Consider the following 25,152-nt stretch of genomic DNA (forward strand, 5'->3'; position numbering starts at 1 on the left):
AAAAACCTTTCTACTATTTTAAAAATAGTAGGTGTTACTATATTTAACTATAACTGTTTTCCAATATAGTTAGAACTAATAAGCATTAACTAGTATATGTATTCCAAGAAAGTCAGCTTAAAGGAGTAATTCTACGTATTTGTCATTTTATGACAAAATGTGCATTTAAAATTAATATGAAGTTAACTGATATGGAATTATAGCACTAAAATATCTATTTCTTAAAATTAAGAGCTAACATAAACTGTACCCCATCACACTCACTTTTTCCTTCTAATTAGGTGGCTCTTTGAATCGAAGCATAGAAACTCTAAAACCTCCCACCATCTGGAAATGAGCTTCCCTTCTGAATTCTTGGGTGACCCAAACTCCAATAGTTTACTGTGCTTTATCCCGGTGATGATATGATTCTAACAGTTATGTATAATGTTCACCCTGAATATTTTTTATTTTTACACTTAACATTTCAAAACTGTCTTCAATAAATTATTTTAATTTATAAAAGGTAATTAGTGGGTTGGTTGGAAAAGTACCAAACTGATACATAACTGCCTAAAAAGGACGATTTGCTTACTGCTAACATCATCAAATTGCCTAGCACTTCATCTCATGGAAGAGTGTTTGGATTGACAAAGTGTTTAATAATGAGAATTGGAGAGGCCTAAATTCTATCAATAAGCAATTTTAGAAACATAATACAGAATCTGCTGGTCAAGTGTCAATACCAGGTAGTCCTTCAAAAAGCTGAAGTTACTAAACACCAATTTAATTCGGAGTTTTCACAAAATCAAGCCTGAAATCTATTAAAATAAAACCATATTTACATCACTAAGAGGACTTTTATTGCATCATTATAATAAAGGCTAACTATTAGCTAATGTAAGGCACTGGTGTTGAATGATTTTCATTATTGTAAAATCAGTTAATGAATCAGTTTAAATGATCCATGTAAATTAGTCTCTTTTAAGGTAACCACACTGACCTATTTATCTTTTATAAAACAATCTTTATACTAAGACTGTCTTGGTATCATTTTAAAAAGTGGAAAGATATCTTCCATTTTTCCTACAGAGAAGGAACGTGCATCAGAAACAAAGTAAAAGTGCTAACAAAAGATCAGGATGAAAAATAAATAAATAAATAAATACCAAGACATATATATAGTAGGACCTCAGTTTCTTTTAATTCATATTGACCAGTAGAGGTCACTATCATACCAAGTCACAGGCTTGTTCAGCTATCAGAGAAATAAGAGGACTTGTCTGACTTCACAACAAAAATCAAATGTGAATACATAAAATAAAATTACAAAGGCATATGCTGCTATACAAATATTCCAAGGTAAATGCAGATAATTCATCATTTTATATAAATATTTTTCTTTTTGGCCATGCTGCACGGCTTGCAGGATCTTAGCTCCCTGACCAGGGATCAAACCCAGGCCCCAACAGTGAAAGTGCCGAGTCCTAACCACTGGACCGCCAGGGAATTCCCATCATTTTATACATTTAATTTGCATTATCATACTGATTTTCCTACTGTCCTCTGGGTATATGTAAATTCATAAATATACATGTATATTTTTTGTCTATATAGCAATTTATTATTTATGCAAGCCAAAAAGTAAAATAATCAAATATTTACATGTTTAGAAGCTTTCTAAAATGTTCTTTATAAAATTCAACGAAAATGTATGGTATCATAAAATCAAAATAGTATCTATTAATGCTCCTCCTGAGAATAAGACTTCATAACTGACCTAGGCAGTATAGCCCAATACCAGTATTTAAGAAAGATACATACATACTCACCAGGACATGTGCATATTATCACATATTCAAAAGGATTCAATTTCAACTAAAACAATGTCATATATGCCAGAAAATACACACACAGAAGCTTAGAAAAGGATAGATGTGGGGACGGGATATAAACTTCAGTTCACGACCAGCAATGCCAAGAGGGAAATAAAGATCAGCTATTCTGTTATATAACTTTGTGAACCAAAAACTCCAGCGTAGCAGAAAAATCTCTGGGTACAGATACCATGGTTTATGTACCCTGACTACCCATCCCATGCCCAAGTCACCCGTCAAGGCCTAAGTCAGGTGTACCTTCTGAGTCAAACGCATTCCCCATCTGTCCCCAAGTTACATTTGCTCCTTTGCTAATTCCTGAAATTCTTTTAATAGAAGAAAAGGTCTTTCATATTGTTAAAATAATCATATTGTTAAAATAATAGTCTTGAAATAATGAGTTTTGATTTAAATATAATCACTTAAACTAACAACTCTAAATCACTGTAGTCAACGGTTTCTCCATCTTGATGGGGAACACGGAAGAGGACAGGAAATGTGAGAAAACATAAGAGAAGAAAGGAAAGGGTACAGAGGGCAGAAGACAGCTTCTGCAGACCTCACACTGATCCATGGGGTCAGTCTTAATTAGGAGGGTCAGAACAAAACCAGGCTGTGCACTTAAGTATTTTGTTTTTGCAGTTGCAAACTCAGGCAGTTCTGCTTTATATGATCTACAGAGATGATTTTCATTTTACTTTGTTTCCAAGTTTTTATCACAAACATTTTCTTCCAATTTTTTATGATGAACTTTTGAAATACATAAGAAAGTTGAAAGTAAAATGAATATCCTATTCCTAGATTCAATAATTTTTAATGTTTTGCCATATTTGCTATATCTATATATGTATGTGCAAACATTTATTTGTTTAAATACATAAATTTAGATATATTTACTTATTTATTTTTGGCTGAACCATATTTTATTTTATTTTTTGTTGGGAATTTTTAATTGAAGTATAGTTGATTTAAATGTCATGTTGGTTTCAGCACAGTGTACAGCACAGTGATTCAGTTATACATATACATATATATGTATAACTGATTCTTTTCCCTTTTTCAGATTCTTTTCCCTTATAGTTTATGACAAAATATTGAGTATAGGCCCCTGTGTTATGCAGTAGATCCTTGCTGGTTATCTACTTTATATTTAGTAGCGTGTATATGTTAGTCTCGACCTTCTAATTTATCACCCCCACCCCCGCCCTGGCAGACCATTTTAAACTAAGGTGCAGACATCATAACGCTTCATCCTTAAATACACCAGCCTGAATCTCCTAAAAATAAGAACATTCTCCTACTAACCACAATATCTTCCTATTTCCAAAGAAAAGGTACCAATAATTCCCTACCAACACCTAGTATCTAGTCCATATTCAGATTTCCAACTGTCCTAACAAATGTCTTTGATAGCTATTTGTTTTTAACCAGGATCTAATCAAGGTTCACATACTGCATTTGGCTGTTAGGTCTGAGAACAGTCCTTGCCTCCATTTTAGTCAATGACATTGACTTTTTGAAGAGACCAGGCCAGTTATCTTATAGAATGTTCTATAGTTTAGGTTTGCACAGAGGTTATTTTTAAAGTATCACCACCAAGGAGCTTGGTTACTGAGGACATTACTAACTGTGGCATCATTCACCTACATGAAATAATTCTCTGATAAGTCAACTGAAGAGTAAAAAATCTGGAACTTTAATGTCAAGTAGTAAAGCTAAAATAATGTTCTATTTCCATGATCATATGAGGCTTTTAAGTTATAATATCAATAATTAGGAGTAATATAAATTGACACAAATTATTTTAGGGAGTGAAATAATTTGAAACAAATGAATAAGGAATAATGTGATAAAACCAGCATTATGCCCAAGAGTTCCTGACGCTTTACCCTAGCAGACTTATATTCCTTAGACTGTCTTATTGCTTAAGCAAAAACCACCACTGTTTTGCTAAGGGCGCAAAAGGAAATATGACAAGAACACTTGGTAATTTACTCTAAATCCTTTTTAAAATTCTTCAGAAAGCAAATATACAATTGGGCCAGTAACAAGTATAACCTTGATATGTTAATACTTTCTATTGTTTCTGCGTACCAGTTAAAAACAACCAAAAAATGAATACTAATTTTAAAATTAAAAAAAAAACATGAAAAAGAAATGAACTACAACAGAGATCTGGTCTGATTCTAGCCATAGGGTACATGTATTGGTGTGACTGAGATCACAGGCTTCCTTCTGGTGTTAGTTAAATCCTATGGCTGATTCCAAAGCAGAATAGACTCATAGAAAAAAATGTGTTCAGAAGCCTGTCAAATTTCCAATGAGGTTCTAATATGCAATGAAAAAATATAATTGAAATATACTACTTGTGGGTCTTAAATGAGTCAGTTCACAAAACACACTGTACCCAGGCCTATACTAATTGTGACACAATTCACTCTATGAAAGAATTCTCCAACATGTCAAATGTAGTGGAAAAAACCCTGGACATATAACATCAAAAAAGTATTTTCACAAATGAAATTATTTGTGGGAGGAAAAAAGCAGCTGTAGCTTCTATGTCTTAAATTAAATAGGTCGTGAAATAACTATGTAGCCAGAATTACATACTTGTGATAAAGACAGACAGATAATTAAGTTTTCTTACCTTGTTAAAGTATCTGATGATTTTTCTAATTCCTCACACTCCATGTGAAACACACTAGAAAAAGAATCCTGAAAACAGAGCAACGACACAGACTGAGAAATAAGTTTGAGAATATAATGAAAACTATCTAAATACAGACATATGAGCCTGTGGAACTGACTGAAGACACCAATCCTCGCAATTTCTTTTCACTTTTTCAGAAAAAACTAACCTAAGTGCTCACAACATCCTCAAGTCTACCTCCTATTACTTAGAACATGCTGCTGTTGTTTCTGATACTGACTTGCAAAAATGCTTATCTGAGTTTTTGTTCTTCTGCCAGCTGTTAATAAATAATTAGCTTCAAACTTTCTCTATATTCTTTCAAAATCCTCAAGTTTTAGCTTTTATGCATACATTGATTGCTATTGTTGGGCCTTTTTGAAAAGACACCTAATTCAGTAATATTTTATGAGATCATTAAATTATGAAGATTTTAACAACATAGAGAAGTATTTTTGAAGTGAAATTAAAAAGCAAAATACACATCTGAACCCATACTATATTTACAACTGAATAAAAAATTAGAAGGAAACACAAATAAAACAATGATATCAGTTTAATTTGGGGACAGAAGAACTGAGTACATTTCTTTTCCTGTTCACATTTGGATTTTTGCTCATGTGTTGAAATATTTTTAATCAAAAAATAATTACAGTCTAAATGAACATCAAGTCACTTAATTGCTACACCCACCAAATTAAGTCATTAAAAAGCGAGCAAAAATATTAATGGGCATACTGCTGAGCTATATTTTAAAGCAACACTGATACCAGTCAGTTGCTGCCATGATAGGGGTTAACTGGATGAGTTGAATGTTAATTAAAGTGACATTTAAATTGTCTAAAAAAAACGGAGTGCCCTTATGTATAACTTTCAAAAATTAAATGCCAAAGAGCAGGTCACAGAGCAAAATTGATAAATTGACATACTGCCTTAAAGAGTTCTGACCTGAACTTTAAAAGGATAGTTACAATCTTGTAATTATCTCTATATTAAGGAGTTTATAACTGATTGAAAATATTAAGTAATGTCCATGAGAATACTATCTCATAGCATAGTGAATTCTTATTTGATTTCCTATTAATGAGAATTACACACACACACACACACACGATGATTCAGATAATGTTGCATCACATAATACGGTCTTACTATCTAATAAAATAATTAAAAATTTAAAATATAAGTTTTAAATATCTTTTATTATTCTACTTCCCAAAAAACCATCAATTCAGATATCATATGTGGACTGTAATTGACGTTATACACTTGAGAATTCCCATTCTTTTTCCTAACCCACCAATGAAGAGCCTGTTCTCAGGGTCTAAATGAAAAAGGAAACAAACAACTACATCAAAAAGAAATATACCAAAAACAGTGGTTCATTGGTTGAGAAGGAAAAGAAACTGCATAAAAGAAAACAACCTTGGGCTAAAGACCCTGATGCTAACAGCAGACTCAGTTGGCCTGTCTAGAAGTAACCAGCACTGTAGGAGAACACTCCATCTTTCCACACACATCCTGTCTCTTTTTTTTTTTTTTTCAATTTTACTGTATTCTCACATAAATTATTTCATTTGATCCTCACAACAGCCCTGTGAGGTAGGTAGGGTTATGTGTTACTGTTATGCACATTTCACAGATGAAGAAACAGAGATGGCTCAGTGAGGTAAGTGACTTGCCTAAAGTCACACAGCAAATTAGTGGCTTCACAGGACCTGTGCTTTCTCTAAAGTCAAGCTGTTTGAATTAAGAAGCACTGAAAAGATGGAGAAAGAATTTTTATGGAAAAGAAAAAGAGACGGTGGTGATTTATAAGATTTCTTCCTTGAACTGTTCTGCTATGGTCACAGCTTCTGCTGGCTGGTCTAAACTGGGTTCTCCTGAGTGGATTTCCTGAATACCATTGGCCTGGTGGCATGGGACAGTTATCAGAGACTCCTGGGTCCCACTGTAGGGGGGAAAAGACCTTTATTACCTAAGGGATGTGGCCTTGCCCACAGCCCAGCGTACAAGCTCCCTATTCACAGGGTGTAACTATGGGAAGCCCCTTCCTCGGACAATCCCCTAGGGGCACCTGTGGCACCAGACTTCTCTGGCTTTATCTGAGGGCCCCTGCCCAGTGGGGAAGATTCTGGGACTCCCAAGGCCACCCTTACGCCAGGGATGAATCATAATGTGCAGCTTTGAGACATGCACTGCTCATCACCCCCTGGGAAGTGGTGGCTCAGGGTCTCACCCCAAGGAGGTCCATGGGCTGGTTATGCCCAGAAACTACTGCAGCAGGGGAAGTCCACATCCTTCAGAGCAGTGTTTTAAGGGCTGGACGCTTACTCCAAGGGCAATGTTATGGTTCAGGTCACTCCCAGGCTCCTTGTTACACATTGCCAAGACCCTGGTCTCCTTCCTCTGGGGCAGCAATCTTCAAACCCAACAGAAGATGATCAAAAGCTATGCACAGTCATGTCTGGTGAGGAGGGAGGGTCACAAATGAAGCGAAGCCACGACACAATAGGGATGACTTACAGGGAATGAAAGGGGCTAACCTTGGTTCTGAAGACAAATCCCAAGGGGAATCCTAATAGCGAGTAATAATATTTTCAAAATAGGTATCTGGCCTCTCAAAGTGACTATTTTGAAAGAGAAAATACACATTTGGGTGAGAAGGAGGGTCTACCAGGACCAGAAAATGGTTGTGGAAGGGCAGGTTTCAGCTCAATATAAGGAAGGACTTTCTAACAGCCAACTATGGCAGGGGCTGGCCTTGGGGATGACGAGCTTCCTGTCACTGAGGGTATGCAAGCAGGGATAGTTGATCTCCTGAAGGTACCGGGGAGAAGCCCTCAGCCGCAAATGTCCTGGGGTGTGCTGGGGGTGCGGGAGGACTGAGCGACTGTTGAATCATTTTCCAACCCTGAGAGTCCATAATATATTTGTTTTAAATGATCTGTTTCAATGACACTTCAACTTCTTGGGTAAAGGATTACAAAAGTCAGGTATCAGGCCACATTATGAAGCGCCTTTCATTGCACTGGCTCCAGATACTTTCAAATCTTCGCAGGGACAGCAGCTTATTTCTGAAGCCGGAAATTCCCAAAGGCCTAGATTTGGCCCAGTCAAGAGGGATATCCCCATCTTCTGAACCCTGCCTGGAGGCTAATTCCTTCAGGCCATGCCAGGCTCAAATCCCACCCTCACTATCCACTTCATTTCCAAGCCAGCCAAGCAAGTCCAAGGTTCTGGCCACATCCCAGGGATGGAGGGGCAGGCAGGATGGGGATCTCTGGGTACTTCATGTTCTGGGAAACTAGAGGGAGCCTCTTGTTCTCACCCCATCCCCTCCACCAGAGGCTCTGTTTACAGATGGCTAAGTGAGGCACTGCCTAATGGTACAGAGAGAGCTGGACCCAAGAAAAAACTGCTGTTCCTTTGTCTAGCCAAAAAGTCCTCCTGTGGCCTCCTTTAGGACATGTTGGCAGACTCTTCACTTAGAGCAAACTGCCCATCCCCAGCTCAAAGTAGCAAGGAAAAAGGTGGCTCTGTCAAGAGGACATATGGATTCCTACAGGTGGACTGCATCACGGGGGAAATCAAGTCCTGCTACACGATTAATACAGGTTAGTACAGTGGCCTGTCTCACACCACTGGCGAGACACTCTCCAAGATCTTGGCTTTGGGAAGCCCCCCTCCAATGTTGCTGGGGTCCTTTTACCTGTACCGTATTAATCGAATAATCTTATTGTTCATAAAATCCACAGCGTGTGGGTGAGAAGAATCGATGCAGAAGCCGTCACTCAGCGCGATTTTCAGCACCTCCTCCATGAAGACCTGGAAGCTGTTGATCTGCTTGTTGGCTGGCACCACCCAGAGCCTCTTGAGGTTCTGCTTGGTGTACTCCTCCTCAGGCAGGCCCTCCACATTGGCCACCCAGTCCAGAGTCAGGTGGTTGGGGTCTTGCAAATGGCTGGTGATGGAGGATAGGTTGCTGTTGGAGCAGTAGAAGAACTTGGAGCCCAGGAGCTTGAGGAAGAGGCAAGAGGTGCTGAAGATGTTGGCGTTGAAGACCTCCATGCTGGAAGAGGACAGGCTGTAGATCTGGGGTGCCTCACGCACAGTGAAGTGGACCGTCTGCACACGCTGGTTCAGTGTGATGTTGAGCATGGCATTCTTCTCGGCCTTGGACAGCTCCACCTCCTTCTCCTGCAGGGCCTCAATCAGGGGCTGCACCTGGTAGAAGTCAGCCTCCCTGCGGAGCAGGCCCATCTCCTGGAAGTCCTTGGGCAAGTCCAGGTGGGAGGTTCGCAGGAAGTTGAGGATGTAGCGGAACACTTTGCCGTCACGGTCAATGAAGCAGTGGCCCTGGCTGTCCCTCTTGGTGGGCATCTTCCCGCTGAACATGGCGCCCAGCATGGAGTCAGGGAAGCTGGTCAAGGTTGCCAGTGAGGTTGTATAGAGCTTCCCCCCGACATTCAGTGTGATGGGGTCAGACATGGCAGGAGGCTGGGATGCTGGGAAGTACTCCTCCTGCCCTCGCTCGGCAACCTCCCCTCCGCGGGCGGCCAGCGCCATCCTGTCTCTTTACATTACAAATCAATGGCTTGAGATCTACCAACCAGAACAGTTTAGTGGCTTTCCACGGTGGGTAAAGAATTTGGGACTAATAGGTACCTTTAGTAGCATTGCCTCCATTGGACCATGCCTTTTGGTTTCTACATAATCGCTGGTAAAAAGAAATTTTTATAGCCAACCCATTCAGAAGGTGGTCTACCTGTTCATAGCAAGAGAGCACAACTATTCTCAACCAAAAAAGGTCTGCACACTGTAGTGACAATGTATTTCTCCATCAAGGTAGTGTAGCCATTGACAAAAGCAACACACTGACATTACCAATGGTAACTGTAATATTTAGTGGAGGATCAACAGGTGAAAGGGTGCACTGAAGGCATCCTCCAACCTCACCTCTACCCCTTTTCAACCAGAACAGCTCACACTTGGATTGGCTTTACATAAACAACCATATTCAGTTGGATTTGAGAGAGAGTTCTGAGGCCAACCTGAGGTTTAAAGCAGAGTTTTAAGGAATATAAATTTTTGTCTTTCTAAAAATAAAAAAGTCATACTCTGTACTCACGGAGCAATCTTCATCCACTATGAAAATGGTGCATTTCTGCACCTGCATGAAAGAGATAATAGTGGCAGCTATTTTCTTTAGAATTACTTCTAATGATTGTTGTTCTTCAAAAATTAGGCTAGCAAGGTCAAGCAGCACCTAGACAAAAAAATTATGAGCTTACTATTAGTAATTGTTTGTAATTATTAAAGCAATACAATGATTTATATGGGTTGTAAGTTGTTTACATATAATCTAACAAGTTACAACCAAGTTGCCATTCAAGTGTTAAATACATAAGTCTCTGCTTACTAACAAAATTTCCCTGTTGATTTTAGTACAATTAGTACACTGGTTACGATCACAGACTCTGAAGCCAAAGCCAACTGTTTTTAATCCCAGCTTCCCCTCCTGCTAGCTTTGTGATCTAGGGCAAGTTTCTTGAAAATGGGGATAATAATAGTACCAAAATCATGGAGCTGTTGTGAGGACTAAATAAGTTAACATTTATAAAGCACTTTGAACAGTGTCTGATACATAAAATACACTGTTGTTTTTGGTGATCCAAACTTCTGAGATCAACATTTATCAACATTGCCAACATTTTCACAGAGCACAGCAAATATTGTCCAAAATAAACAAAGATTTAAGAGTTCCTTTTGTGTTCTTCCTGATAATTTCTCTTTTCTTTACTTACACAGGATTTCATCTAGTCTCACAAAGTATTTGTGCAAGGAGCGGGGGAGAAAGGGTATTATAGAAAATTTATCGGAGGTGATATTATCCTTGCTGAGGCCTTAAAGATGAGCAGGAATTGTTCAGGTGAAGTGGGGAAGGAAAATATCTCAGTCAAAAAGAACTGAATTGAAAGTAGCATATTGCAAGTTTTGATCAAGTTTTATGAGAATATAGAGTGTAAAGAGAACTAGGGAGACGAAATTGCAGAGGTAAGTGAAGAAAGAACCTCAAAAGCCCTATCTTCTTTTCAAGCAGTTTGGACTGTGATGGATTGCAGGAGAGAAGTGACAAGAATCACAAGTATGTTTGTAAAAATGAGGACTGGATTAATGGGTGGCAAAAATGGAGCAGGGAGACGTCAGGAAGATGCTGAAGTTGAAGTCCACGGAAGGTCCACAGTCTTATTAACATAAGTTCTAAGCAGAGAAATTAAAGGGTGGGGGAGATGAATTATCAAAGAGATAATGAAAAAGAATTACATAAAACCCAAGGGCTTAAGTCTCCAGACTGAAAGGAATGACCAGGTACCAGCATGATGAATGAAAAAAAGCATCATATGGTGAAATTCAGTTACAAAAGCAACAATAAATAAGTAATCCAAAAAGCTTATAGAAAAAAAAAAAGCACCAAGCATCAGAACAATATGAATGCTAGTAGAAGACAGTACTACCTTTAAATTCTGAGAAACTAATTTTTCAGTGCAGAATTTTATACCCAGCCAAATTGGTAGGATGGTACAATAGATATTTTCATACATGCAAGGACTCAGAGAGCTTACCTCACCAATACCGGTTCTCAAGTAGTTAACTGAGAATGTGCTACACTAGAACAAGGGAGTAAACTGAGAAAAAAAGAGTTCTGGGATCCAGTGGATAACCAGTGGAGTCTTTCTAAGAAAGCATTGAAGGAAAGTTCTATGATGACCCCTCTGCAGCAGGCATGGGGAAAAATAGTTTTGCTTGAAAGAAGAAAGAGAGAGAACCTCAATTTGAGGATTCTCCATGAAAAAGAACTCAAGAGAATGCCTAAATAATGGAGACTTTGCAGGGGGAGGGGGACCAACAACATGAGGCTACACTAGAGCAAACAATTCAAGGAAAAAAGAAGAGATTTCAGAAATAACAAGAAAAACTAAGTTATATAACAAAGGTAATATGAACAACAACATTTACATAATTAGTAAGAACAACATTTACATCACAGTACTTATAAACCCTTTATTTTAAACTGCAACTTTAGAATTAACCTAGACAAAGCTTTAGAAAAGTCAAGCATGGTTGTAGCACAATACCAGATCTCCCTCGATTTACGACGGGGTTACATCTTGATAAATCCATTGTTCAGTTGAAAATATTTAAATTTGAAAATCTGTTTAATACACCCAACCTACTGAACATCACAGCTTAGCCCAGCCTACCTTAAACATACTCAGAACACCTATATTAGCCTACAGTTGGGCAAAATCATCTAACACAAAGCCTATTTAATAATAAAGTGTTGAATATCACATGTAATTTATTGAATACTGTACTGAAAGTTAAAACCAGAATGGTTGTGTGGGGACAGAATGGTTTTAAGTGTATTGGTTGTTTACCCTCGTGATGGTGTGGCTGCTGGGAGCTCTGGCTATTGACACTGCCCAGCATCATGAGAGAGTGCCATGACATATATCACTAACCCAGGAAAAAATCAATACTAAAAATTCGAAGTATGGTTTCTACTGAATGTGTATAGCTTTCACACCATCGTAAAGTCGGAAAACTGTAAGTTTAACCAGTGTAAGTTGAGGACCATCTGTATATATGTTATCAATGTGGGCAATATAAATGAAAAAGTCCAGATAAGAAAAGCAGAGGTAAGGAGTAGTAATTGGGAAGGAGAGATGAGGGATGCTAAGATCATCATTTTATAAAGCATGAACTAAGAGATGATGTCTCTATCAGTGTTCTACAGTGTTTCCTGAGCTTATTCCCATGCTTCTAGAAGTTCTCTACAATAATTTTCACATTTTGTATCTTTTGTTTTAATATGAATAATAAAATACAGAAGCATATTCTGAAAAAAAAAGAGATGATGTCTCTAATTGATAGAATAAGAACTAAAACTCTTAATATTACATGCACAGCTCATCCAATAACTTTAAACAGTGACATAAAAATACTGGTACCATAATGGCAAAGTAAAGGGTGGTATAAGTTAAATAAATCTTCATCTGTTAACAGTGATAAAGCAACAGCTCATGGAAAATACAAAATGGAAAAAATAACTATTAGAAGAAACAGTTAAAATATTTAGAAATTGAATCTGCACAGTTTGGATTTCTAATGATATATATATATATATAATATATATAACATACATTATATATATATATATATATATATATATATAAAACTTGGATAACAATTTAACCATTTTTTAAGAAAGAATTTCTACACTCTCTCTTTAGTAATCAGACTTGCCTGATTTCTCTTGTTCTCCAGCAGTGAAGTCTCATAGAGTTGAGCATTATGAAGAACAATTCCACAAAATGCCAAGTAAGCAGCAAAGTCCTAGAAAACATGCAAGACAACAGCCAAATAAGAACTGTCAATAACCTGTCTTGTTATATTGCTTGAAACACAAACAACATTCAAAAATATTTACAGTTCAAATAAATATTTGGAAACCAACAGTGTAGATGTTTATTCTGCATAAAATTAGGAACTGATACAAAACAAGTGTTAGCTAAATGGTACAACCAGTAGATGACAACTGTTAGCACAGTCTCCTAAAGTCATACAGTAGTTGGAAATTAGCAAAGAGAAAGAGAGGAGACACAGATCTCTTTACACCATGTGAAACTGAAATTCACTCTATGCAAAATTTGGTGTAGTCTCTAAATGATATTAAGACTTGGGTTTAAGTTAAGACTATAAAAATAGCCTGTAACTTATTACTGGGGCAAACTGAAAGCTCATAACCTTGTTAGGAGAATATTGGCAATAACAGTCCCATACTAAATTGCAAATTTAGTATTAGTTTAAATATATCATTTTAAAGATGATATATCACCCTCATTATACTATACTAAGGTGATGTGCTCACAATTATACTAATTATTGATGAAAGGAAATCTTTACATGGCATACTTTATTCACAATCATGAATTTATTTTGCCAAGAGATGATACAGCCTAAGAATGCAAATCTTTCAAGAGGGGTTTACATTAATGGACTATAAACAAATAACGGAATAAATAGCCAATCTAGAACCATGTTCCCCGCCAAATATCCTCAGATGTCATTAACAGAATAGGAGACTAGATGTCTATTAGACTGATTTAAAAAGGTACTTGCTCTGTTCTGAAGCAATTAAGACACAGGGACCAACACTAGTGCCAACACAGCCTACAACATGAGACAAAAATAACTCTGTCTTGTTGGAATGTCTTCCAAAAGCTCCTACTAATTTTCAGGGGAGTGACAGAAATAGCAATGGGCTTCAATAGGAAGAACTCAGTGGGCTCCATGATATACATATAATTGCATATTCAAGAAGAGAAATAATAAAACCTACTGACAGAATGAAGTTATAAACAGGTTTAAGGGCTTCTGTCCTTAAAAGGAAAGCATGTCGATGTGGTGTGAGGAATGTACTCCTTCAGAGTTGGACGAGAAGGGTAATAAAATAATGCTGACTGCCACTCTTTCTGAAGCTAAATTCACATCATTCAGCCTGAATTCACACCTTGGCGCCCTACCGTCTGCGTGCAAAGCTTATAAAACATTCTGCATTTGCTTCACCAGGAGGCAATTCTAATTTTAAGCTGACCTGGAGCCCTGAACTTGGAGCAGTGCTTTAGGGATTTTACATAATGTTGAATTTCGTGATAGCAGTGATGAAAGGTAAATGAGAGAGTTAGAACACCGTATCACCCTCCGGATGGCCGCAACATGCACATAGCCCCGGGGGAGGCCTGGTACCATAGTGGGGACGGGGTTCTGTTGCCTGAAGACCACAACTACTCCACAACTCAGGTCAGCACTGATTTAGCCAGAGGCAAGAGACACTTTTGAACGTTTCGGATCATTTTAAACCATAATGTTTTTGTGATCAACAATTTCAGCAATCACTAATTCCAGAGGTCTATACAACTCTAAAGAGAAAGCATCTTCCTAAATTGAGATCATACCAGACCCAAGTTTTGGTACCTTTTCATCTTTTTCAGTGAAAGTCCCACCATTTCCCGATTTCTTGTTGATGGCCTGGGCTACACCAACAACCTGGTATAAAAAGAGAACATTGGTAATTTCATTGACTGAAATTATTGGTATAAATTCACCAAAGCGTGTTTACAGAATAATTTCTACATGTGCTTTAAAATAACAATAAGCTACAAAATCAAAACAAACCCTCAGCATCTGAACTAGTTCTGTATCATTTTGTACATTCTTTTTTCCTAATAAGAGTTCAAATGTTTCTAACTTCTTAGGTCCCAATCTATATTTGATTCTGGGATTTCATGCTGCCCTGTGAAAGAAATTATTGGCAATCACTTTTTACGTGAATATTTTTCATGGCTTTTGAATAAAAAATAAACATTAAATTTATATCACATTTCAAATAGAATATATGAATAAATGAATATTTTATATTGGTTTTAAATATAATATTTCAAATGGGCTAAATGATCTTTTACTAAAAATGAAATAGGACCAATGGCCAGTCACAGAGTTTAAAATGCAGGAGGACCAATTAGGGTAAAAATAATTCTTCATGTAGGGATGTTGTCCAACTTCTTTTGAAATTTCTGAACTTGAAAATTATCTTACCTTCAATAGACTTACTTTGGTGGAAAGAAGTTTTATTGAAAAACAGACTGAGCCTTATTTCAAATCAGAAGGTGTTTGAAAGATAAACTGCATCTTAAGAAGACTGAGCTAAACTCTGGGAATATGTCTAAAGTTTCCACAAGACATTTATCAAGACTTTTAAGAACCTTCTCATCTTCCTACTTAAAAGTATATTTTACTTACCCATTTAGTTCCAACTTGAAGTTTGTGTTATTACCTTATTAGTCTTTTAAAGACCTGCAACTTACTTTTGCTTCCTCTTTACTACTTAAAAATTCTACTTGTTTCCTCCTTCTACAATATAATATCAGTGTAAAAAGCTATTATCCTCTAAATGGTTACACTTTAGAAATATAAAGTCCTGAGTTTTGTGTGGATGGTCCATCCTTTTTTCTCAGCTCACTCTATCTAGCCCCTTAGCTTTAAGAAATGGATATAAAAAATTCCCTTCCAAGATAGCAGAGCAAGGACAGAGAAATACATTCTTGTCTGATGTAGTTTTCTGTTCTCAACACATTTCCTCCCCACCCTACGACAGAGTAAAGAGATGTTGATTTTAAAAAGCAGAGTCATCCAATTATCCTGTACATATTTTACACTCTTTAGCTCTTGGCTAACAGATTTCTTGATGCTCCAATCTCAATGACAAAATGCCTACAAAAGCTTTTGTCTAAGGTCAAAACGTCTGGACTGCAGCCAGGCACATTCACTTGAATATAACTGATGGGAGCCTCTTGAGGGTCCCTGGGGTCTAATACATAGTGCTACCAGTATAACTTAGTGAATTTATTTTAAGCATTCATTCATCTACTCAACAAATATTGTGGTGACTACTGTGTACCAAGGAGTGATAAAAACTGGGAGAAAGGCTACCCGGAAGGAGCTCAAGAATCAAGAATGGGTGATACATAAACATATATTTACAGCACACATATGATCACTTTGATGATATAGGTGCCCACAGATTGTTAAGAGCACAGAAGGGAGACCAAATATGCATAAAAGAGAAGGTTTCTCAGAAATGATGACATTTGAGTTTTTATTTGTCTTTAATAAATGGTGTGATAGAAGAAAGAGTTAAATTTTTAAATCTTCATTTTAAGGAAGAAGAGATTAAAACAGATAAAGAGACTGTTATGCAAACCTTCTCAGATAATCATACAGTATTAAAAGAAGCATGTATTGATGTGCTGTTTGTACCTGGAGCCATGTGAGTCAATGCACTATAAGCAAGACGATTTTCAACCAATACAACACTGTTCACGTAGTTCAATAACTGTTCTCCATTTCGAGAATTTCTATTTGATTCTTTTCTCAAACCCGGCTCCTCCTCCTCCTTCCCCTCTTCCTCTTTCTTTTTTTCCTTTAAATACTAGTGCCAGCTGTCCTTCATCTCTTAGAACATACTGAGTTTTGAGTGTAAGTTCACCCATAGCAGGGACTGTTTTCCATGGGAGCCCCATGTCCCCTGAGTCATGAAGTGTCAGGCATAGCGACTTGCTGCTTGTCTGGCACTGCACTGGTGGCATGAACTTGAACTTCATACCCTGTGGGGCACAAGCCCTGCTCTCATGGCTCACCAGTGTCTCTTCTTTGTCTCGCAGCTGCAGGCAGAGGCAAGCTTTCCTCGTTGCTGAAAAGTTTTCCAGGCCTGGTTCCATGGATGGAAACTTCACAGACCTAGGCTTCCCCTGGGAGTTTAGTTTCCCCTCCCTGCCCTCACCGTGCCTGTGGAGGGGACGCATCACCCCTGCCTGCAGATGTTACCCACAGGCATTCACCCTACCATCCTGAATCTCACATCTCTGAAGCCCATCTGGACTCTGGTCATTCACGCTGCTTACCTTGGGTTCCCCTCTTTGTTTCTGATACCTGGGGATTTCCCTTTCTTGAGCTCATCTGTAATTTTTAAAATCGCTTTTGGTGAAACTTTATTCTCTACTTGTTTGCAGAATGGGGAGGTGGGTGGTGTTCTGCACCTGTTCAGTCTGGCAAACTGATCAGAAGTCTTGTTCACAGGCTTTAAACCCTACTTTGTACCCCCTGAACACCAGCTCTTTACTATATTTAATTTTGTTCCCCTAACATTAGAGCAAGATAGTAATCATTAGGCAACTTCATGGAATGAAGAATTTTTCATCCTTTTCGGTGACCAATTATTTCTCTGACTAGTAATTTTATAGATTTAGATATCAGAGGTTAATTTGTTTAAGGGATGATTATTTAAATATAATTAATTATTTTTTAAAAAAACAGGCAAGGGACTATTAGATCAGGAAAATATATATGGTACTCACATGTGCCTCAATACTTAGCTGGATGACATTTTAAAAATGCCACTGATAAAAACAACAGATAAAAATCAGAGAAAAGGTATAGTGTTTATCCAAGGTAACACAAGACAGTAAAAGACAAAAAGACTTTGATCCTCCAAATTTCAAGGAGCCTAGCAAAGCTTGCACCCCCCGGCCTCCTTGTGTTGATAAAAAGTCTTTCCTCCTTCTACCATCTATTGGTCCTTTAAACAAATTAATTTTCTTTTTTTGTTTTTTTTGGTTTTTTCTTTTTTTGGTTTTTATTTTTTTGCGGTATGTGGGCCTCTCACTGTTGTGGCCTCTCCCGTTGTGGAGCACAGGCTCCGGACGCGCGGGCTCAGCGGCCATGGCTCACGGGGCTCAGCCGCTCCGCGGCATGTGGGATCCTCCCGGACCAGGGCACGAACCCACGTCCCCTGCATCGGCAGACAGACTCTCAACCACTGCGCCACCAGGGAAGCCCAAGACAAGGTTTTTAAATGTCAGTTTTCAAGGACAGCTTTTATGGCAAGAATTTGTCAGACCTCATATCTGAGAGGCAAAGCCCCTAAAAATTTTAGCTTCCATATCAGAAGCCCAATCACTTCTGCCTACCTGCTATCTACCTGCAGTGCTCTCAAACACCAATACTTTATGCTATTTTTTTTTTAAAGCACAAAGAAGCTTCTCTGTTTTCTATTTCACTGGCACTTTTCAGAGCATAAATGAATATTATGTCCTCACAGGGTCAAGTGTTCTTTTGGGAATGCAAAGGGCAAGACTTGACTCTCGCTGGGTGATCAGTGAGGAATGTGACAGCTGGTCGCTTCAGGGACAAGTGATCACTGCCAGAGCGAGCAATTTCTTCTTCAATCAGCAGCTGCCCCGACCCTTACTGAGGCCATACATCAATCCCTACTATACATCTCCCTGTTCCTAGTTCCAGGGGATGCTCAGCATGGAGGCTAAAAGCCAGGGAGAAAAGCAACAAACTCTACACATCTTAGCTATCCCTCTGTCCCACCTGCAGAATGTCTCTATTATAATGACAGGATTCTAGACCGTCTGTAACCTGAGCTGAAAACCTTACTTCACCAGGAAAACAAGAACTTAACGTAGACAGGAGCCAGTGGAAAATTCTTCCCAGTGCTCTTTTCAAACTTTCTCTTGACTTGGTCATTCATTCAGCAACAAATATTTATTCAACAAATAATTAATACGCACCTTTAATATACCAGTCACTGTTCTAGACAATGAAGATGACTCAGTAGTGAACAAGACAGACACAAATCCCTGTACTCATGGAGCTGACATTCTAGTCAGAGTGTTAGGCTTGGAAGGGAATCCCACCCCCATCCTCTTGCCCATCCCTGTTTTACAGGTAAAATGAAACTGAGAGGGTTGACATGACCAATCCAGGCTTTTCCCCATCTCTTCCAAATCCTAGGCAATCAGCAAATTATGGTCATATTCCATGTGGTAGGCAAAAGAATGGCCTCCAAAGATGTCCTCATCCTAATCCCTGGAACCTATGACTATGCTGCCTTAAATGACAAAAGGGACTTTGCAGATGTGATTAAGTTAAGGACCTGGAGACAGGGAGATTATCCTGAATCATCTGGGTGGGCCCAACGCAATCACAAGAATCCTTATGATAGAAAGTGGGAGGCAGGAGAGTCAGACAGATTTTAAGATGCAGCTGCAGGGTTTTGGGGGATTTTTTTTAAAGATCTTTTTTGTTATTTTGATGTCGACCATTTTCAGAGTCTTTATTGAATTTGTTACAATATTGCTTCTGTTTTATGTTTTTTTGACCTCGAGGCATGTGGGATCATAGTTCCCCAACTAGGGATCGAACTGAACCTATACCCGCTGCATTCGAAGCGTGGAGTCTTAACCACTGGACGGCCAGGGAAGTCCCACGGCTGCAGGTTATGAAGATAGAAAGGGGCCACAAGCTATGTGATGTGGGCAGCCCGTGGAAGCAGAAAAAGGCAAGAGAATAGATTCTTCTCTAGAGATTACACATAGAAACACAGCCCTGCTGACCCTCTGTATCAGCCCAGTGAGAACTATTTTGGACTCTGACCTCCAAAACTATAAGATAATACATTTGTGTTGTTTTAAGCCACTAAATTTCCAGCAGTTTTTTGCAGCAGCAATAAGAAACTAACATGTTCCATTAGAATTATTCATACATGCTCCCATTCCTTGTTCAGTCTTCCTGACCCCACATTATATCTTGTGTTTCACCATCTAAATCCTCACTTTCTTTGAAAGCCCTGGCATCTCATTGCTAATTATTTTCTTGCCTCAGTCCATCTATGACACTTAAGTCCAAATTTCCCTTCCTGGAACACTACTTTGCACATACAAGTCATCTGATTACTCAAAGCTTTTAATAGTTCCATGCATCCATCTATAGGACAAAAATTGAAGACTCTGATTCCATATGCTCAACTTGAACTAAAATCACTTACATGGGTCTTTGAAGTAGAATACTACAAAGACCTTTGCTCACGTCATTCCTTGAAATATTACCTTCTAGTTTCTCGGCTGAGGCTGTCTCCAAAAAGCTTCCCTTCAAAGCCCTCTGAAATTCTGTGTTGCAGCTGAGGGTGCTATAATCTGACAATGAGGTATTCTCATTTTAAACCTCATTTTCTCTGTTCACATCCAACTCAATTGTTTCCTAAGGACATGATTTATATCTTATATCTTAAGGACGCATCAGACTCTGAATGTACTCAATGCTTCACAGATATTTGTTCTTCATAATAATGGGAGAAGTGTCAGATATCAAAGTTTTATTTAGGTGATGTACTTACTGGAAAATTCACATCTGAATAATAGTCAATAAAAATTGCCCATTTTGATGTGCTTGGTGAGGCCTGCATTAAGGGAGGGCTCTGGGATGTATGGAGCGCATTAAGGACAGGTTTGGCTCAGGCTTTCAGAGGGGTTGTCTTGGACAGGCCTGGCCCCTCCTCTCACGGTCGCCCGGACCTAAGCCCCCACCTTCAGTGAGGTCGTAGATTTCTTTGGTCTGGGCTGGAGTGGTCACCCTGCTTGTTGATCTAGGAGGAAGTGAAATGGGCCAGAGAATGCTGTTCTCTAAGACAGCTTCCTGATCTGTATGCATTAGATTATACTCCATTTAAAGTTGTTACAAAGGGTGGAGTCAAGATGGCGGACTAGGAGGATGTAGAATTCGTGTCTCCGCACAACTAGAGCACCTACCAGGCACGCACTACGAAATGTAAAATAGATAGCTAGTGGGAAGCAGCTGCATAGCACAGGGAGATCAGCTCGGTGCTTTGTGACCACCTAGAGGGGTGAGATAGGGAGCCTAGAAGGGAGATGCAAGAGGGAGGGGATATGGGGATATATGTATACATATAGCTGATTCACTTTGTTATATACCAGAAACTAACACAACACTGTAAAGCAATTATACTCCAATAAAGATGTTAAAGAAAAATTTTTGCCCATTTTTTTCTCTGCTCTTTGCTTGACATTAAGAGATCTGTCCACATACAAAAACTTCGTGTGTGAGTAAGAAATACATACTTTTAATAAGCCTTTACTTATGGAGTTGAAACTTATAGCCTAAAACCGCTTTGGGAGAGTGGGAAAGAAAAGCTTGAGATTGTTAGTTTTAATTTTTAATTTTAAAAATACAGTAAGTATCCACGTCCTTGTCATCTAGAACAGTGGTAAAATGGGGCTTGTTAAAACACAGCTTGCTGGATCCCACCCCCAGAGTTTCAGAGTCAGAGATCTGGGTTGGCGCCTGAGAACTTGTTTTACTAAAAGTTCTCAGGTCATGCCAAATGCTGCTGGTGTAGGGACAAAAAACACTTTGAGAGCCATTGATATAGAACTACTAAGCATTAATATTTGTTAATGTTTCCTCTTTTTTTAAGTTAAATTAAGATAACAACAAACTGGACTTTTTCCTTCCCAGTCTCATTGTATTCCATGCCAAATTTTGCTCATTTGATCCCCAAATGATTGGGTTGTTTGCAATTTTTTGCTATTACAAATAATCCACATTGAACATCTCTGTATAGGTCTCCTTGTGCACATGTGCGAGAGCTTCTTTGATGAAATCTTCAAAGGGTTACAGAAATTTATATTTATCAGCAATGTATAAGGGTTCTTGCTAACCTCATGTCCTAACCAACCCCTAGTATTATGAGGCTAAATTTTTAACCTCTGTCTATCTGTTGGGTATAAAAATGTATCTCATTATTGCTTTAATTTGCATTTTCCTGATTACTAGAGAGCTTTTTAATTATTATTGCTTTTTAGTTATTATTGGCTACATTGGTCTTCTTCTTCTGTGTTGCCTATGTGTACCTTTGCCAATTTTGACCTTTTTGTTGTTTTGGGTTGTCTGGCTTTCATTAATGAATTTGAGAACCAAGGTTTGATATTTCTTTAAACGGTAAGACTGACTTTACTTGGTTGGGACTCATTTTATCCCTCTGTATGTACAGGCACTGCTACACCTATTTCTCGCAGGAGTATGTTTATCAATCTTCCAGGATTGGAAGACAAGACAGGAACGTGTATAGAAGTGGATGATTTTAGTTTATTCTCACAGCCTGGGTGTTCCGGAAGAGGGAGCCAAGGTGAAGGGACACTTCTAGGAAGTTGAAAGATATAAAGAGCAGTGCCCTGAAGATAACTGGCATCAGAAATACATGACTGATGGTCAACGGCCCTAATATAGTTCATTAATAAACTTATTCACAGCCAAAAAGAAAAAAAAAGAAAGAAAGAAAGAAAGAAAGAAAAAAAACCTTATAATGCCAAAAAGTTTGCCACTTAAAAAAAGGAAAAGGGAGGGCCTGTTACGTAACAGGCACTTTGTCTGTTAATCCATCTAACCTTTGTCACAACCCTTTCAGGTAGATATTATTATTCCCATTTTATCACAAGGGCAGCTGATGTTCAGAAAAGTTAAATAGGTAGTGCAAGAATGTGCAGACCCAGATGCTCTCCAGGTCTGATCCCAAAGCTTGTGTTCTTCCTGCTACTCCCCCGCAGGGGAAAGTGAAACCAGCACTAGTGTATATAAAATACAGGTTCATAAGCACTATTGTTTACACTAGAGGACTCATGAAGACCACTGGTTTTCCAGTACATCCAAGACTGTCTTCAGACCGCATACATACGCTTATCTTTTTAAAGCATGCTTTCATCAAAGGGAATGGAACAATTTCAAAACTATAACTTTAAGAAACAAAGACAGCGCTTCCCGGGTGGTGCAGTGGTTGAGAGGCCACCTGCCAATGCAGGGGACACGGGTTCAAGCCCTGGTCCAGGAAGATCCCACATGCCGCGGAGCAACTAAGCCCGTGTGCCACAACTACTGAGCCTGTGCTCTAGAGCCCACGAGCCACAACTACTGAAGTCCACGTGCCTAGAGCCTATGCACCACAACGAAGAGTAGCCCCCGCTCACTGCAACTAGAGAAAGTCCATGCACAGCAACGAAGACTCAACTCAGCCAAAAATAAATAAATAAAATAAATTTTTTTAAAAAAAGAAAGAAACAAAGACAAATCCAAAGTGGCTGCTAAAAGTTCCGCTTTGACTTCGATTATAAACCTTAAAGCCACATTTTTAGAGCCAAGAACTACTTACGTAACATAAAGAATCCTATGTTTCAGGGGAAAACAAGTAATAATGCAGTTTCAAAAATAAGCAGATTATTCAAGAAAAAAGCAGAATTAGTCTATGATGATAAAAATCAGAACTGTGTTGCCCATGGGTTGTGGGCATTGACAGAGGTGATGAAAGTGTTCTCTGTCTTGACTGGGGTGTTATACAGATGAATAAACATTTGTCAAACTCATCAAACTGTACATGAAGATCTGCATATTTCACTGCATGTAAACTTTAATTTGGTTTTCAAAAAGTATTTGAACGTCTTAAAAGTAAATTTGTAATTGCTGATGATATTTGAAAGTGGTGGTCCACGTACTGAGTTCTCAGCTGTCCTGGAGCACGCTGAGGTCCTGACCATCTGCTCTGTACTATCAGGCAGGACGGATGCTCCCCAGATGGCGCCAGGACAAATCCACCGCTGGGGGTCAGTAGCTATCCTGCCCTGGGAAAGTCCAGTGGGAGAGGTGCCAACCTGAGACTGCATTCCTTCCAGACAAGGGGATGCTGGGAATAATTCTTAATCCTAGCGTTTATTCTTATCCCTTTGTGCGCACGCATGCACACACACACACACACACACACACACAATTTCCTCTTCCTTGCCAAATACCAAACTCTCTGCCACACCAGCTTTTAAGCAATGAGGTGTAAAGGTCTTAGAACCACAGGGACCTGCTGCCTTCTAATCAGACCTTTCTGTCCATTGGGATACAGAGATTCAGGCCTGAGACAGAGCAGCACATAACCATTGTGAGTAGAGCCTCCTTCTATGCCCTTTAAAAACTGCAGAGACACAAAGGGTACATAGCAGAAAGGAGCCTGCTGTCTTTCCCATGGCAGGGTACGCTCAGTGTTTACCGTTTTTATTTAACTTTCCATTCCTCTGTTTGTCTGGCCTTGCAACACTCCAAAGGGGGGGAACAGCCATTTCCTGAACCTCCACTAGGTGGCGAGCTCTGTGGTGGACACTGTCAACGTTCCTTGTCTCACTATGACCACCGTCAAACCCCCCACTGTGTGTCTGTACCTCATGTTGAAACTTCACAGACAAGTCACCTTAAGCACAGATTGGTGAAGAAAGCTGCTCAAGGAATCACTGATCTTAAACCAGCACTCAAGACAGTTGTTTTGCTAGAGTCAGAACTCTTTCTTTCAAACTCTATCTCTCTGCTTAATTGGGAATAAGTCCAAAATAACAATAAAAAAATTGTGTCCTCAATATATACTGTACAAACTGCACTTTGTATCAGAATAATTCTATCACTGTTATGCCCACCACTACACATGACATTGCCAAAAATGACTTCAGAGCCTTGGATCTATTTAATGACTACGATTTATTTTCAGGGTGGTGTCCTGCGTTCCGCCAGGTGCTGGCCTGCAAAGCACACCCTGGACAGTGTTGTTGGATTTGGACTCTGTTACCCAGGCTTGAGTTTGTTCCAGTACTGCCTGCACTTACAACAGGTCCATGCCTCTATACCCTGGCCAGGTGCTGTGCTAGTAAAGCTTCCTGATAATTACAGGGTAAAGGGGTGTCCTCATAAATGTGGGCCTAATACAAACAGAGGAGAAATAACACAGCAAAAGTGGCCAAAAGCAAGTTTCATGCATCAAAACACTGAATAGGCTGAATCTCACTTGCAAATTAAAGTTGGTATCAAAGGAACACCATCTCAATGGGAGTTGAACTAAATGTTCAGACCAGTGTTCTTGCCTCTACTGGACCATCTAACTGCATCATAGCCAGTTAGATATTCACATCATAGAAGCTAGATATTCCTAACATTTAACTTAAGAGATCCAGGGGAAAAATGTATGTGTGTTTACAATCTTTTTACACCCAACAAATCCTTCGTATAGAGAATATAACTTATAATATTTTACCACTAAGTGCTTTTTCCTCCAAATGGAAGATGAGCCTGAACAGATAATCACATATGAAAGCTCAG

At 38.8% G+C, this 25,152-nt stretch overlaps 2 protein-coding genes across 5 annotated transcripts in view; both read right to left on the reverse strand.

Annotated features, from left to right (window-relative positions):
- PDE5A (phosphodiesterase 5A) overlaps positions 1–25,152 on the reverse strand; it is a 134,848-nt gene that overhangs the window by 66,035 nt on the left and 43,661 nt on the right. For all 4 annotated transcript variants that reach the window (XM_081246085.1, XM_081246082.1, XM_081246084.1 and 1 more), the window contains exons 4-7: positions 14,587–14,658; positions 12,856–12,945; positions 9,677–9,814; positions 4,504–4,571 (exon numbers count right to left, since the gene is read on the reverse strand). In XM_081246085.1, coding sequence (XP_081102211.1) covers positions 4,504–4,571; positions 9,677–9,814; positions 12,856–12,945; positions 14,587–14,658 — 368 coding nt within the window. The remainder of the gene's footprint in view (positions 1–4,503; positions 4,572–9,676; positions 9,815–12,855; positions 12,946–14,586; positions 14,659–25,152) is intronic.
- On the reverse strand, positions 7,836–9,410 carry LOC308623556 (BTB/POZ domain-containing protein KCTD21-like). The gene has a single exon (XM_081246130.1). The coding sequence runs from the start codon at positions 9,112–9,114 to the stop codon at positions 8,254–8,256; it is 861 nt and encodes a 286-aa protein (XP_081102256.1). The 5' UTR covers positions 9,115–9,410; the 3' UTR covers positions 7,836–8,253.

The sequence above is a fragment of the Mesoplodon bidens genome (genome assembly GCF_964165515.1).
Source record: "Mesoplodon bidens genome assembly, chromosome: 1".
Taxonomy (NCBI): domain Eukaryota; kingdom Metazoa; phylum Chordata; class Mammalia; order Artiodactyla; family Ziphiidae; genus Mesoplodon; species Mesoplodon bidens.